General features: G+C 31.2%; 1 protein-coding gene and 1 long non-coding RNA gene across 2 annotated transcripts in view; one reads left to right on the top strand and one right to left on the bottom strand.

The window, feature by feature from the left end:
- The window catches only part of LOC127738308 (vam6/Vps39-like protein), a 59,155-nt gene extending 47,701 nt beyond the window's left edge, over positions 1 to 11,454 (bottom strand). The window contains exons 1-6 of the mRNA XM_052249509.1: positions 11,284 to 11,454; positions 6,256 to 6,330; positions 5,750 to 5,817; positions 4,678 to 4,720; positions 4,240 to 4,334; positions 2,123 to 2,194 (exon numbers count right to left, since the gene is read on the bottom strand). Coding sequence (XP_052105469.1) covers positions 2,123 to 2,194; positions 4,240 to 4,334; positions 4,678 to 4,720; positions 5,750 to 5,817; positions 6,256 to 6,330; positions 11,284 to 11,356 — 426 coding nt within the window. The 5' untranslated portion in view covers positions 11,357 to 11,454. The remainder of the gene's footprint in view (positions 1 to 2,122; positions 2,195 to 4,239; positions 4,335 to 4,677; positions 4,721 to 5,749; positions 5,818 to 6,255; positions 6,331 to 11,283) is intronic.
- LOC127738348 (uncharacterized) lies at positions 269 to 1,055 on the top strand. Its single transcript, XR_008000018.1, has 2 exons — positions 269 to 744; positions 914 to 1,055. It is a non-coding gene; the product is annotated as an uncharacterized LOC127738348 (long non-coding RNA).
- Positions 11,455 to 15,523: the final 4,069 nt, after the last annotated feature.

Below are 15,523 nucleotides of genomic sequence, written 5' to 3'. Positions count from 1 at the left end.
CGGATCACTATCCCTATGTTGAGCTTTCTGCGACAAAAGTCGCAGGCTCGACAAAAATTAAAGATAAAGGTTTTACAAAAAGGATCACTTAAACTAATTTTACTTTACATTTTTAAAGATCCATGACAATGAAGTCAAGGTCAGATAAATCCTGTCAGACAGACATATACACGTTACAATTTTTTTATACATTAAATATAGTGGACCCACTGTTCATGGTAATTGAAAAACAGACTAAAACATAAAAAACTTAACATTGACCAATTAAAGAACCTTAGTGAGCACGCTCACATACCCCACGTCCTCACATTGTCATTGGAGAAATAAAATATGTGTAAGAAAAAAAAATTGAATCATAATTTCCTGTCAATATGCACATCTACATAGTATGTCCTTATTATCTACAAAGTTTCATGAAATTATGTTATGTGGTTTCAGAGGAGTTGCGATGAAAAACTGTTGCAGAAGACATTGAAGCAAATAAGTTCAAAGGGGCGTAACTCCTAGAAAAAATATTGAATCATAATTTCCTGTCGATATGCACATCTACATAGTATGACCTTATTATCTACAAAGTTTCATGAAATTCTGTTGTGTGGTTTCAGAGGAGTTGTGATGACAAACTGTTGCAGTAGTACATTGAAGCAAATAAGTTCAAAGGGGTTTAACTCCTAGAAAAAAAATTGAACCGTAATTTCCTGTCGATATGCACATCTACATAGTATGTCCTTATTATCTAAAAAGGTTTCATGAAATTCTGTTGTGTGGTATCAGAGGAGTTGCGATGACAAACTGTTGCAGTAGTACATTAAAGTAAATAAGTTCAAAGGGGCGTAACTCCTAGAAAAAAAATTGAACCGTAATTTCCTGTTGATATGCACATTTACATAGTATGTCCTTATTATCTAAAAAGGTTTCATGAAATTCTGTTGTGTGGTATCAGAGGAGTTGTGATGACAAACTGTTGCAGGAGTACATTGAAGCAAATAAGTTCAAAGGGGTGTAACTCCTAGAAAAAAAATTGAACCGTAATTTCCTGTTGATATGCACATTAACATAGTATGTCCTTATTATCTACAAAGGTTTCATGAAATTCTGTTGTGGTATATCAGAGGAGTTGCGATGACAAACTGTTGCAGTAGTACATTAAAGTAAATAAGTTCAAAGGGGCGTAACTCCTAGAAAAAAAATTGAATCGCAATTTCCTGTCGATATGCACAACTACATAGTATATCCTTATTATCTAAAAAGGGTTTGTGAAATTCTGTTGTGTGGTTTGAGAGGAGATGACAAGAAACAGGACTGACGGACTGACGGACGGACAGACGGACAGACGGACGGACGGACGGGTCAAAAACATTATACCCTCCGCAACTCGTTGCGTGGGGTATAATAAATCATGAAATTAAGGTCAAGGTCAGATTATATATATACCTGCCAGACAGATATGTTCACCTTACAATTATTCCATAAGGTGCAATCAACAGTTTTTTCTATGACGTCATATTTTGAGGGACCATGCATAAGTGACCCTTAGTGGTGGTATTGTTAATAAAGATACTTGTATAAAACTAGATATCACTGGAATCAGAATTTTCTCTAGTTCATAATGAAATAAAAATAAAGTGTAATTTTACCATAATAAAAAAAAGTTTATTAGTTATCCTAATACTCATAATAAGTGAGAAATTCACATGACAAAAAAAAATTAATTTTTTTTTCAAATAGTCGCTGAACCATGAAAATGAGGTCAAGGACAATGGACATATGACAGACGTAAACTGCGTAACATAAGTTATCTGCATCCAAGATATGAAGCATTCATGTCTTCTACCTTCTGAAATAAAAAGCTTTATACAAGTAGTTTAAATAGCCCCTATCGCTGTCGCTGGATAGTAATACCTGTCTCGCATATAGCAACTTTCAACTCTGGCTAGAAAAAAATCATGTTTTCATCATGTTAACATGTTCTTACTATTTTGAAAGTTTTGTCATACAATAAAAGAGTTTAAAATTATGAAATAACCATACACTTCATATGCTTGATATTCCTTTTTGTGGAATATGCTTCTAATTTCAAAAGGTTGAATAGTTGAATTTAAAAGGCTATTTAAAGACATACTTGCAGTTTTCTTTTGACAGAGACACACATTCTCAACACATGATTTTCTTCTCCACTTAAACTCTTTTGAGTCTGTAAAAGGAAATAGTAAATACCATATACACAGTCTGGCAGACAGGGTCAAATCAAGGAGACTTAACTCTTGGCTAAAAGTCCCACAGGCTGTCAAATTGTAGGATATAAAATTAATTCATTCCTTGTCTTGTACTTAAAAATAATAATCACATCCAATTGAATATTTATAAACAATATTCTAAAGTATTTATAACTTAATTTCTGTATTTTTATGCATAAGATGTTGGGAATTTTTTTTTCTACCTTGGCATACATATATGGTACATAAATGAATGGTAATCAAGCAGGGAAGTTAAGGTTCCCTTAAATTATTTTTAGCTCACTGACATCCGGTCAAAACAAGGGGCTGTTAAAATAACAGCAAACAGATTGGGTTTTCTTACATTAATTAGTGCCATTGTTAAAGATAATAATGGCCATAACTCCTGAACAGCATAAGTGGAAATTATCAAACCCAAACTTAAAATTTGAAAAGAATAGGTTGAAAGGTTCACAAGTTATTCCATGGAAATTACAAATAGCAAAAATGTTCAATCTATCAAGAACCTTAAATTCTGAACAACAAAAATCTTCTTAATCAAACTTAACCTCCATTTTGTCATGAGAAACAACATATCAAAATTAGAAAAGATTAGTTCATCTTTTTTCATTAATTCAGGACATAACTTCAGATTTTTTTCCTGTCAGACAGATACTTGCACCTTACAATCAAATTAGTTGAATTTTAACTATTGGTATCTGAAAAACTGACAATGACGAAAAATAAATGTTGGCCAGTAAAAGTCAGCTGAGCCCTGTCAGACAGACGAGAATATCTTACAATTATTCCATATACCAAATATATAAAACTTATTACTTATATAATAATTGATAAAATTGCCTAATTACAAAAACTTAACATTCACTAATGAGACTGGTAAATCAGGTCAAAGTCAGATGTACCCTTTCAGACAGACATTTATAACGTAAATCATTGTATACATTAACTAGAGGTACTGCAAGCAAAGATTAAAAATTAAAACCAAGTATAGTTGGTAATTCTGTTTTTTATTATAATTTTTTTTTTCATTACTAAGGTGGTACATAACACTACAGGGAGATAACTCTGTAAAAATCAGCTGAACGTTTTAATCACGTTCTATTGTTAAGGAAATATTAAGCTTCTCAATGATCAAAAATAGTGTTTGTCCAACTGATATATGGCCAAAGACCACAATTAATGATCCCGCTTTTCGTTGTCTACGAATATAGTTCCTTTTAATTAGAGTGTATTTTTTCTTATTTTTTTTTCTTTCCCTTCCTCACTCATTTCTTATTTTTTTGGATGGAAATGAAAGAAGAGAGGTGAAATTAACTTTTGGATGTTGTATTTTAACTGATTTTGATATGGAAAGAGTGATTAGGCCAGGTGCAAAAAGGTGATATTTACAGTTTTCGGAACATCTCTTGACTTGTCCATAGGGGTATGGATGTGTATTGGCTAAATTTGTAAGATGCTGGGGAGCGATTTTTCTGAATATTTGATATATGTTTGGACTAGTACTGTACTTTACACACACAAAATATTTGACAAAAAGAATCAGTGCATTTTTTTTAATGAAACAAAACGTTATAAAGAACTAATAGAGAATTTAATTGTGGTCTGTGGCCATATATCCAATGAAATTTTTACAATAAAGTGTGTGGTTCAAGTTTTTTGAAATTTTTCATATTTTTTACAAAGGGTCAAAGTAAATATTTTGTCAAAATTTTATGAAAATTAAACGAGTCAAATTAATTTTAGTCAAGGTGTATGGTACCACCTTAAGGTTTACCAGAGCTTTCTTGTGATGTTATAATCAGCAGCAACCTTGCTGACAATGTGACGTATATTACAAAGTTCCATTTCTCAATGTTAGCAATACAACTACATTTACCACTGTGTATTGAAATTTACCTATACAACTAGTTTATACATGTATCATCTAAATAGAAAAGTTTAATTCTAATAGTCTTTAAATAGAGCAGGTAGATAACTTTTTTTTTTCTTTCATAATTTATACCTGCACATCCAAAGCAAACAAGTTTGCTCCTCTGGTTTTGTTGATACATGTGATGAGGTTAAAGGTCATCAGATCATGGACACTGACTATATTATCTAAAATAAATGGATAGTAAATATGTAGCTTGTAAAATAAACTGAAATTCAAAATATGTTAAATTAAACTGTAAAAGGCCAATTGTGCCTTATTTACATGTTTTGAAATGAATTCTCCACATTCATTAAAAAAAAATAATGCTTGTTTGGTTTATACATATTCAGTTCATCTGTGTTCTGAATTTTGTATACATAATGTGTCTTTTATCTATAATTGTGGTTTAAGGTTCTTTTTGTCATTATTTGTTCTATTGAATCTATTCCCCCTTTTGATATAAGGTTCCTGAATACCCCTTGATATTTCAAACTGGTTTAAATTGTAAAAAGAGTAAAGTAACAATACCTGACAGACTAATTAGAATATGGAGTTGTGGAACAGCAGACAGCTGTAAAAATAATGAAGTAATATTAGATGTAATTAAACTCTTAATTACCAAGAGCCAATTCCAAAGTCTGAACTATAACTTTCAATTGTCAACAGTTCCAATCATGATAATTTAAGATTTTTTCACGTACTTATAATTACATTACATGTATGTTTCATTATAATACGTTATTTTGATTGGCTAACAGCAATCTCGCTTCATTTCAAAATGAAATTTCACATTCCTGATGACACGAGCTTTCACAATAAAATGCACAGGTAAATAAATGAAAAACTCGATAGAAATTGTGTTTTCATGATCCTAGCAAAAAAATGTAATTATAAGTATTGAATGCTTCTTTTAGTAATTTTATAGGGTTGTAAAAGCGTTGACCGTGCTCACATTTTTAGAATGAAGCCCTTCTGCACTTCATACAAAATGTACTTCAGTCAACAATTTTACACCCCAATAAATTTACAAAAAGAAGCATTCAATTCTTAAATATATACTCCTAGTCTTATAGTTGATTTAATTTTTTTGTTCAATATTCTTAAAGTATGTGAAATAACAGACCAAAAATATGGTTCCTTAAACAAAACAAAATCAAATTCTTAACTAATTACAAAATTACTTTAATTTCAAAACCAAATATTTCTTGTCTTCCAAGGAAGAGACATGTTTCCTATCGGTTTAAAAAAATATAAGGCATTGGTCCATTCATGCATAGTTTTTATAAAAATTAAACAAAAGAGTAAACGCCTTTCCTAAAGAGATATTCCATTTCATCTTAAGAGATACAATTGGGAATTATGACAACTTCGTAAAACCTGAGGTTGGAAGTAAACACTTTAAGCACTCTTTAATTGGAACATTTCTGTAATTCTCAGTAGCTGTCTTGCATGTGTAAAGGTCATACACTGTCATTTTCTAACAGCCCCCTGTTTCATCGTAAATTTGATCTTTATAAAAGGAATCCAATTCAGCAGGGAACAGTCACTTTATTTTTGCTGTTCTAAAATGGTTAAATTCAGAATAAGATTAGTTTTTTACCTGTGTTATTGGCTTTTTGGCAAAATTTTTATTTGATCTTTCCAATTGTACATCAAATTTTGATTCACCTGAAATATAAACAAATAACTGTGAACAAACAGTAGAATTCAACCAGAAAAAAGGATTGAAATGTTACAGCCAGCTTATGATATTATTCAAATTTAGATACAAGACTCATGGTCATGGTTGGTTAATATTGAGTGATACATTTCTCAGATTTTAAACAAATGTATGTCACCTAGATCAGATAAAACATCAGAAAGATACCAAAAAATTTAGATCAGCAGTTCAAATTAAACTAAAACAAGCTGTAGATGGTCAATATATTATAAAAAAAAACATTTAAAATTTGAAAAGAGGCAACTCCGTACATTTGTTAACAAATGCAATATACCAAAAAAATTATTGGTTGACTACTAAAAAGTACCAAAAAACATACTTATAAAGTTATGTAAATATTTTAGCAGGCATTTGTAAATAAAATTAATGAATAGAATTATATTCACCAGCTGCTCCAGATTTTCTTCTGATTCTATACTGTAACAAGTGGCTCTCCTTTGTACCAACAAGTAAAATGTCATCTTAAATGAAAAAAGAAAAAAGAAATTTAATTCACTAATTGCTTGTGAAAACTGTTTTATCAAATGTTTTTACTTTCTGGCAACAGACTAAATTATCATCCTTCTTCAAAAACAAATTTGAAAGATTGTTGCCATATTGTGAACGTTAATTCATGCATTGAGATCTTTGTGTGAACGAAACATCAATCCCAGCAAATTTGACAGTTGCCAATTTTTCATTATGAAATTCCACCAACTAGAAGCAATTGAACAACATCTTTTTGTTTTCTCACTGGTTATCAATCCTACATTTCTTTAGTTACAGCTATTTACCTGTGTTATATTGCTAATTCGGTGTCAAAACAAATGAAATCATGCTTACTTCTAAAATATGCAATATTTATATACATATTGACAGTGATACACATGATTAACATTGAAAAATTGCAACCTATTTTCTTACACGTAATCTTAAGTGTGCATGGGCGCATAAAATAGGGATTTCAAACTATCAAAAGGAATTTCGAACTGGTCATCAGAGATTATAGGTAAATACCTTTGACTTACTCACATCTCCTTATTTCATATTACTGAAACTGATGAGATGATTAAATCTGTAAATTTTTCTCCTTTGACACCATCTATGTACATTTAAGCTATGAAGTTTATCAACAGGTTGTTGGTATTCCTATGGGCATCAATTTTGCCCCTTTAATAGCAGACTTGTTCCTGAATTTGTTATGTATGTCCGTTTAAGGCAAAACTCAGTAAATATTTGTCTCAATTCGATCTAATTGATAAATTTAATAACACTTTACCTTGATAATATTTTTGCCTCAATAAATTCTCGAATTATATTGTAAAAATTTATCCATGGGAACTAACTTTAAATAAATCTAATATAAACATCAATGATTGTCCTTTTCTAGATTTGGATATTACAGTTTAAAACAATAAACTCAAAACAAAAATTGACAACAAAAGATAATTTTTCCTCCTTATTATGAATTTTCCATTTTGGACAGTTAAGTTCCTTTGGCGCCTTCTTAGGGTGTATGCATACATTTTTCAACCTTTTCGCTATGCCCTGTCTTACATGACATTTGATATTTAATGAAAATAATCTATTCGAAACTATTTATATTCAATGAACTTTACCTTCCCTGTATGTGTAACTAGTTAATTATTAAGTCAGGGATTTCATCACCATAAATCGCTTACAATTTTTTCTAAATTCTTTCATTGAAGCAAATATTTGGTTTAGAAATTTGGCTTTGCCTACAGAATTCTCATAACAAGCATGATATCACATTCTAATTTTTACGCTATTAGCTTTTGTAAAGCCCATAAACTTATGATCATATATCATTTAATTACTACTTTATCAGGTTTATAGATATTACCCAAAAATAAATAATTGAATGGATTTCTGTATTTTTGTTTGATTCATAGTATGTTTGGGTTGTGAAAAGCTTTTTCAAGTTGTTAAAATGATTTGTCCTTTGCATTTTCATTCAAATTTCTAATGTGCATAGGGCAGGACTAAAAGGGCAGAGGGTGCACAGAACAGGCTGAGAGAGAACAGAAAGGGCAAAGGGGTGATGCGCCCCTTTATTTTGGACAAGATAGGACACTGTAGTACTGGTTGATACTTGTGTCATGGAAAACAGGATTTATTTATTAGTTGTTTTTGGCTTAGAACAACATGTAGCTTTCAATTACTGTGAGTACTCTTAGATTAGTAATTTTTGTCTTTTGTCTTTACGTACATGTAAGTTGATTTTTGTGCTTCTTCCCAATTTGATGGGCTAAGCCATTTTCATCTGATTATTACAGTTTGTTCTGAAGTTGTGCTGTTTCAACACTGTCTCAGGTTAGGGGAGGGTTGAGTAATCACTACATGTACAACTGTAATTAGCTGCAAATAATCTATATTTGTACATTGTTTGCACACCCTGTTTGCCATGGGAATTCAAGAAAAAACCTTTTTGTCACTTGTTGAAAATGAAACTTCAGTAATTTCAATTGGTCTGTGATTTTTTGCTGAATTTTCATGCAAAAACCCTTTTTCCAACATCAAGTAGAAGTTGAAACAGCTTGAAAAAGATTCTAGAACACTTCACTTGTTTTAAAATAAGCCAAAAATCACAACAACAAAAAATTGGAAAAGTTGCGTTTGCCATTATCCATAATAGGAAAAGAAGGTATTAATCGGAAACATTGTGGTGAGAGTGTATATTTCAAAAGAATATGACTTTGAAAGTAAAACAGTGCCATCCTTTAGTAAAATACTGTTATACTTATTCATCAAATTAATGTTTGAAGGACCTTGAGCAGAAACAAAAACACATGCAGCAGTACGATACACCAAATCTGAACTAATAACCAACTACATTTTTGTAGTATATACATTGTTATGTGATGCTATGAAAAGAAAGAAAAAATTTTAATTTAGCATTTAGTTTTGATATTAATCAGTCAATATTGGAATTTTAAATAAGAATTGCATATCAACATGGCATTGTCAATTATTAAAGAGTTTTTGTAAAAGAAAAAGGGTGCTCCCTAAAATTTCAATAATAAACAAAGTGGAACATAAAGAAACATTAGGAAATCTAGTTTTCTCTTATTTTTTGCTTAAAGTACTCTATCTGGCAATTTCAATTTTGGAGTACAAGACTGTGGACAATACACAAAGAATTTGGTTACTTTATTAATTGTTTGATGTCTAAGATTTACTAATTTAGAATCCTTTTTATACTTGAAATCCGCAGCAGTTTGTATGTCATACATTTGTTGATGTGGTTCATAAGTGTTTCTCGTTTCTCGTTTTTTATATAGATCAGATCGTTGGTTTTCCCATTTGAATGGTTTTACACTAGTAATTTTTGGGGCCCTTTATAGCTTACTGTTCGGTGTGAGCCAAGGCTCCATGTTGAAGACCGTACTTTGACCTATAATGGTTTACTTTTATAAATTTTGACTTGGATGGATTGTTGTCTCATTGGCACTCATACCACATCTTCTTATATCTATATATGTTGAAAATCCAAATCTTTGAACTAAAAATGCCATAATTCAAATCATTCAACAACATGGCGGCAATAAATCATCTTTCTGTTTTTGATTTTTTTTTTTAAATCTTAAAGGAGCATAGAAGACCTTGGAAATTTGTCACTGATAACGCCAAAAAGGAGCATATGATTATCCCTGAATTGTTTATTTGATTGCTAAAAAGTATTATTTTAAAAGACAATAAAAAAGATTACATGTACATATCCAATTTAACCTTCTGGGACTCATTGAGGAGCATCTGTTTCATTATATGATCCATCAAAGGTCATGAATATCATCAGACATATTCTTAAAAAATTACTAAAAATAAAAGTTTTCGTCCTTTAGGATATCTAAATTTTGTATTTAACATGAATGTTTGCGTCTAATCCCTTTTGGGATTCTGTGTCCTGGAGTCCGAGTAATTTTCTAATTTGGCCGTCCACTTCAGGACACAGAAGAGTTTTAGCCATCACAACAAATATCTGAAATCAGATTTCAATTTCTATTTATACTGTGAATTTATACCTGATTTTGGATGTAAGCCCATAAATAGAAAAATAATCATTTACTAGGATCTTCCAAAACGGAAGCAAGAGAACTTGTCCACTTATGAAAAAAGATTAATTCCTGATGAATTTAGTCCTGCCAACTCGCCCCACTTACGAAAAAGAGTAAAAACCTGATGAATTTAGTCTTGCCAACTCGCCCCACTTATGAAAAGTCCTAGTAGTTTAATCTACACAATCCCCCCCAACTGTACTGCTAAAATAACAATAGAAAAATGGCAATTCTAATAAAATATCAAATTTATATATGATTCTGATTGAAATTATTTCTTAAAACAAAATTGTAGATATATTATTTATCATTATGGAATTGTTGTATTGATTTGAGAATAACTTTATTTTTGGAAGCTTACTTATTTGCTTAATAATGGCAAAGAAACCAGTTAATTGTATCATAATGCCATATGTTGTTATGATGTAACCTTAAACAGTCATATATTTTTTTGGGCCTAAGATTCATAAGTGGGACAAGTTGGCAGACCTTTATTCATCTCTATTATACTCCTTTTCATAAGCATGATAAGTGGGGCGAGTTAACGCGAATTGGTAGTCCTTTATGCAGTAAGATTCATAAGTGGGGCAAGTTGGCAGACCTTTATTCATCGGGATTATACTCCTTTTCATAAGTGGGACGAGTTGGTAGTCCTTCATGCAGTACGATTTAATTCTTTTTTTCATTAGTGGGGCTAGTTAACAAGACCTTTATTCAATGGGATTAAACTCCTTTTCATAATTGGGGCGAGTTGGTAGTCCTTAATGCAATAAGATTCATATGTGGGGGGAGTTGGCAGACCTTTTTTCATTAAACTTCTTTTTATTAGTGGGACAAGCTGGTATGTAGTCTGTAATGCAGAAAGATTTAATTCTTTTTTTCATAAGTGTGGTGAGTTGGCACATCTTTATTCATTGGAATTAAACTTTTTATTAGTGGGGCAAGTTGGTAGTCCTTAATGCAGTACAATTTTATTCTTTTTTTCATGTGGGGCGGGATGGCAGACCTTTAATTATCGGGATTTTACTCTTTTTTCATAAGTGGTGCGAATTGGCAGGATTCAACAGAATTTTACCCTTTTTCATCAGTGGGGCGAGTTGGTAGAAAATTTGGGCAATTTGGCAATGGGGCGAGTTCTCTCTGATTCTTCTCAAACCTGGCAAGAATTATATGAGAATTATGCTTTGCAAATGGCATGTACCACTCTTATCAAATTCAAAAATCCATCCCTACTGTTGATTGAAAGCTGTAGCAAGCCATTTTAAAAAGTTTTACAAAGATTTATCATAAATCAACTAAACATGTCAAACTGTCAACATAATTGGAACAGGAAATCCCAGGAAATTAATCATGTCCTACCATGGCACGTTATGGATTCGATCTTTAATGGTAGTTTTTCAAGAAGTGATATTGCCTCGTATGCGTCGTGCATCACGACGATTTCTGGCACAAATATACAGTGAGTTTATGACATTTTGTTGTAAAATTCAACTCAAAAATATCTACTGCTACTTTTCATGTGATAATCATTTCTGGTCTCCAACAGAGAAGAGCTCTTTTAATCTGAAATCACTAAAATCCAAATTTAACCATCTTAAACATTGACTACCACGGTCGAAATTGACTTAACAAATACCTGGGACTAATTTATATCTATTGGTCAGAATAAAAATACCAAATTAAATTCATTTAGATAATTGATTAAAGTAGTCAGTGGTTGAGCAAAATGACCGGAATCCAGACAAATCAATGTCATAATCAATGAAAAGTAAAATAACAAAATTACCGAACTCCAAGGAAAATTCAAAACAGAAAGTCCCTTATCAAATCCCAAAATCTAAAGCTCAAACACATCAAACGAATGGAAAACAACTGTCATATTCCTGACTTTATACAGGCATTTCCTTATATAGAAAATGGTGGATTAAATAAACCTGGTTTTATAGCTAGCTGAACCTCTCACAGAGAAAAATCTACCAAGTACATGTATATCATTTACTCAAGTTTTATAGAATATGAATACCTGTTGGTGTGGGTCAGGAACATTACTAGACATATTCTGATGTTTTCATCTTTTAGAGTATTGATTGCAGACATTTGATCAGTATATCACAAAAGTCACACCTTTTCTTGACTTCTATTTATATGCAGTTTACAGCATGACATATTTTAAAATGTTTAGAACTTTATTGATGCAGACAGTTGATGTAGACTTTTGTTATCATTCATCTTTTTTTTGGTGTTGTTGTGTTGATGTCTCATTAATGTATACCAAATCTCCTTTTATTAGAGTACATCAAAAACCTCTTATCTCATATGAAGGGAAGATCAATAAATTTCGAAGTTGATGTCAATTATTTTTTTCAAATGTAAATTTAATACTATTTTGCAATTTTTTAGTGGAACTACCTATAGTATATTAATTCCCTCCTTCCACAATCAAAAGATCCAAAGATTTTGCATGGTCATGTTTCTTTTTAAAGTTACATGATTTCTAACATCCAAATTAAGTGAGCAATTTTGTGGGCAAAACATTATATAAAAAGTAGATGCAACATTTATAGAAGCCTGATTTGCCCATCCGTGGAAAATAAGCCATATTGATATTTACATAAAAGTTGGGATACAACTTTCTTTTAAAAATATTCCCACCTCACTGCTTACAGACTTGCTGTCTATCAATAATAGTTTTCAAAATAAATAGGCAGAAACATTAAAATGGTTAAAAAATAATGGGAGTCAATTGATAGTTTCATCATTTTAGCATTTTATGTAGATCTTGTATTGCTGATAATTTTTTTCTTTACAGATTTTGTCATTCTATAACAGTTTTCAAGATTGAAGGAAAGTATAATTATCCTGGGCAATAACTCCTAAAAATAGTCACTAAGTGCATCAGGTTTCAGTCATATAGTTTTGCTGATAATTTTATTAGGCAAAACTGTGCTCCGTCTGGAGCAGCTGGATACGACCGCAGGGTCGAACTCAGAACAGTTGGGGCAAGTATGGACACAATATTCAAGTTTGATACAGCTCTGAATTTGGATAGCGATTAAATATTTGACACATTTTAGATTTCTGACACAGAATAAATGTGGTCAGATAACTTAAAAATTTGAAATGGGACATTTAATCTACTTAATGGTCCAATATCCAAAATCTTATTCCATGGTTAGATTCAGAATATAAAAAAAAAACCCATGAATTCAAACAAAGTTTAATTTTGGACCCTTTGGACCTTAATATGGACTTATTTGAAAACAGGGCCCAAAATTAAAAATCTGAATGCACAGTTAGATTCAGCATATCATAGAACCACCAGAATTCAGATTTTGATGAAATCAAACAAAGTCTAATTTTGGACCCTTTGGACCTCAATGTAGACCTATTCAAAAATGTCCAAATATCCAATATAGTAATACATGGAAAAAACCTCAAACAATTCAAGACTTTAAATTAATCCTCATTGAAATTGGTTAAAAGATTTGTATTTATTTTCCAATTTGGACATTTCTTGCTGTTGTGCAATACTTTGCTGTTGCGCAATACATAGTAAATCTGTTTACAAACTAAATATAATAATTTACACACCCTGTTTGGTGTGTATCTCCTGCCATATCAGTATTTGTTGTTTCTTTATATAGATCAGAAATAATCTATGTTAGAACCAGCTTAGCCTGTATGAGAAAAGTCTTGTTTTTGGCCCCTATTTGGCCTCTAGTTTCTTAAAGATTAAAGCCACAACCCACAAAATCGACCACAACCTTCTGTGTGTGGTATGGAACCTTGTGGTACAATTTCATAGAGATCCATTGAATAATACTTAAGTACATAACCCCCAAAAATCAATCCCAACCTTCCTTTTGTGCTATTGAACCTTGTGGTTAAATTTCATAGAGATCCATTCACTTATACTAAAGTTATTGTCAGGAAACCAAATGCCTTCGGACGACGACGACATGATAGCAATATACGAATGCAAATATTTTGCAGTCGTATAAAACGTATTTAAATTAGTCCCAAATTGTTATTTCTTTAAGGGCAATACCTCCTATAAGTTTTCATTTGATAATTTTTGTACAAATAGAGAATTAAGGTAGATCTTGTCACTCTAAACATCCCCCAGACTTTCTGAATATATTATGGATATCAAGATCTTACACAATTACCTGCATTTTACCCATATTTAAATATGTTTTAGTCCAGTGGCCATAGTTTTTAGCGTTTCTGTACAGGATTCCTTAAAAAATTGCTTGAAATTGTACACCTGTTTTTTCAACTGTTAATTCTCCGATCAAATGAGAAAAAAAAGTTGTGTTAATATAAGGATCACAGGTTTGACAGATGTAGGACTACAAATTCTGGAGACAATGTACACCTTAGTTAATTTATTTATCATGTTCCTATATTTGGCAGTTTTATTAAGAATTCAAGTTAAATGATTAATTGATTCACTTTGGTGTTTTCTTGTTTGTATATCCTTGTTCCATGGAATATCCACATTGCTTCATATTACCCATACAACATTGGCTCTCTCCATACTTTCTTATTATTAGGATCATCCGCTTATATTTTTTCATGTCTGGCAGCTGGCTAAACTGTTGTTTCAATAGTCATGTCTTGTGTAATTTATTAGTTTTTCTTCTTACAGTTAAGTACAATGTAATGTGATTTTTTTACTTGAAAGTATGTCGATTTCAGCATGCCATCATTTGCCAATGTAAACGAAGCTAGTTCAATTACTCTTTCTCTGGTGTGTGTCTTTATTGTTGTCATGTACTTTAACATTCACTTTTCACTTCATGCTTTGATGCACAAATTTTCACATAGTGGCCATTATCTTTTGGGCTCTTAATCAAATAGATTACACAAAAATGTAGTCAAGCTGTTTATCAAGTTGTTTTCTCCTAAGCACCTCTTAGACTACTTTATAACACAATTTTACCATCATTCACTGACTATGAAATAAGTTCTGCAATCTTTCTCAGGGTGAATAAGGGGGTGAAACTTCTCACTTTATTTCTTGATGATAATATAACATGTGCTATACTTCTTTCCCATAAAAAAGTCTAACCTTGGTTTATTTGCATAGCTGTTGATAATGAAATAATTGTATGTAAACAAAGCTGCTTCATACAAAAATTCCATAAATGTTTAAAAACTGTCTACCTTGAACTGTAAGAATTCGGTTATGGCATCCATTAATTTGAAATAAATTTTGTTTGTTCACCTCTTTTTTTTCTGATATTGATGATAAACTTTTCTTCAAATCAAACTCCTTGCAGTGTTTTATCTTAAAATCTATGAATTATCCATGTTATCAAGTCACAGTTTCTACTTTAATCTGTTTATTGGTGTATTGAAACTTCTTAAAAACCAGGCTACCTTAAAATCTACAATATGTAAAGGACAACATTATTATAAGCAGCATCACAATATTTTTTTAAAGACAGTGGGGGTATTTTGCTTAGAATTAGAGGATTTAGATCACAAGAAATAGAAAAGAAAAAAAATTAAATAGCAAATTATTTTTTTATAAATACTGCCTTTTATGGCAGATATAAGGCTTTTTGTAGCTGGTTTCCCAAATATCAAATCT

The sequence above is a fragment of the Mytilus californianus genome, unplaced genomic scaffold (genome assembly GCF_021869535.1).
Source record: "Mytilus californianus isolate M0D057914Y unplaced genomic scaffold, xbMytCali1.0.p SCAF_4, whole genome shotgun sequence".
In the NCBI taxonomy this organism is placed as follows: Eukaryota; Metazoa; Mollusca; class Bivalvia; order Mytilida; family Mytilidae; genus Mytilus; species Mytilus californianus.
Note: the sequence above shows the minus strand (reverse complement) of the source record. Positions and strands in the feature narration are given on the sequence as shown.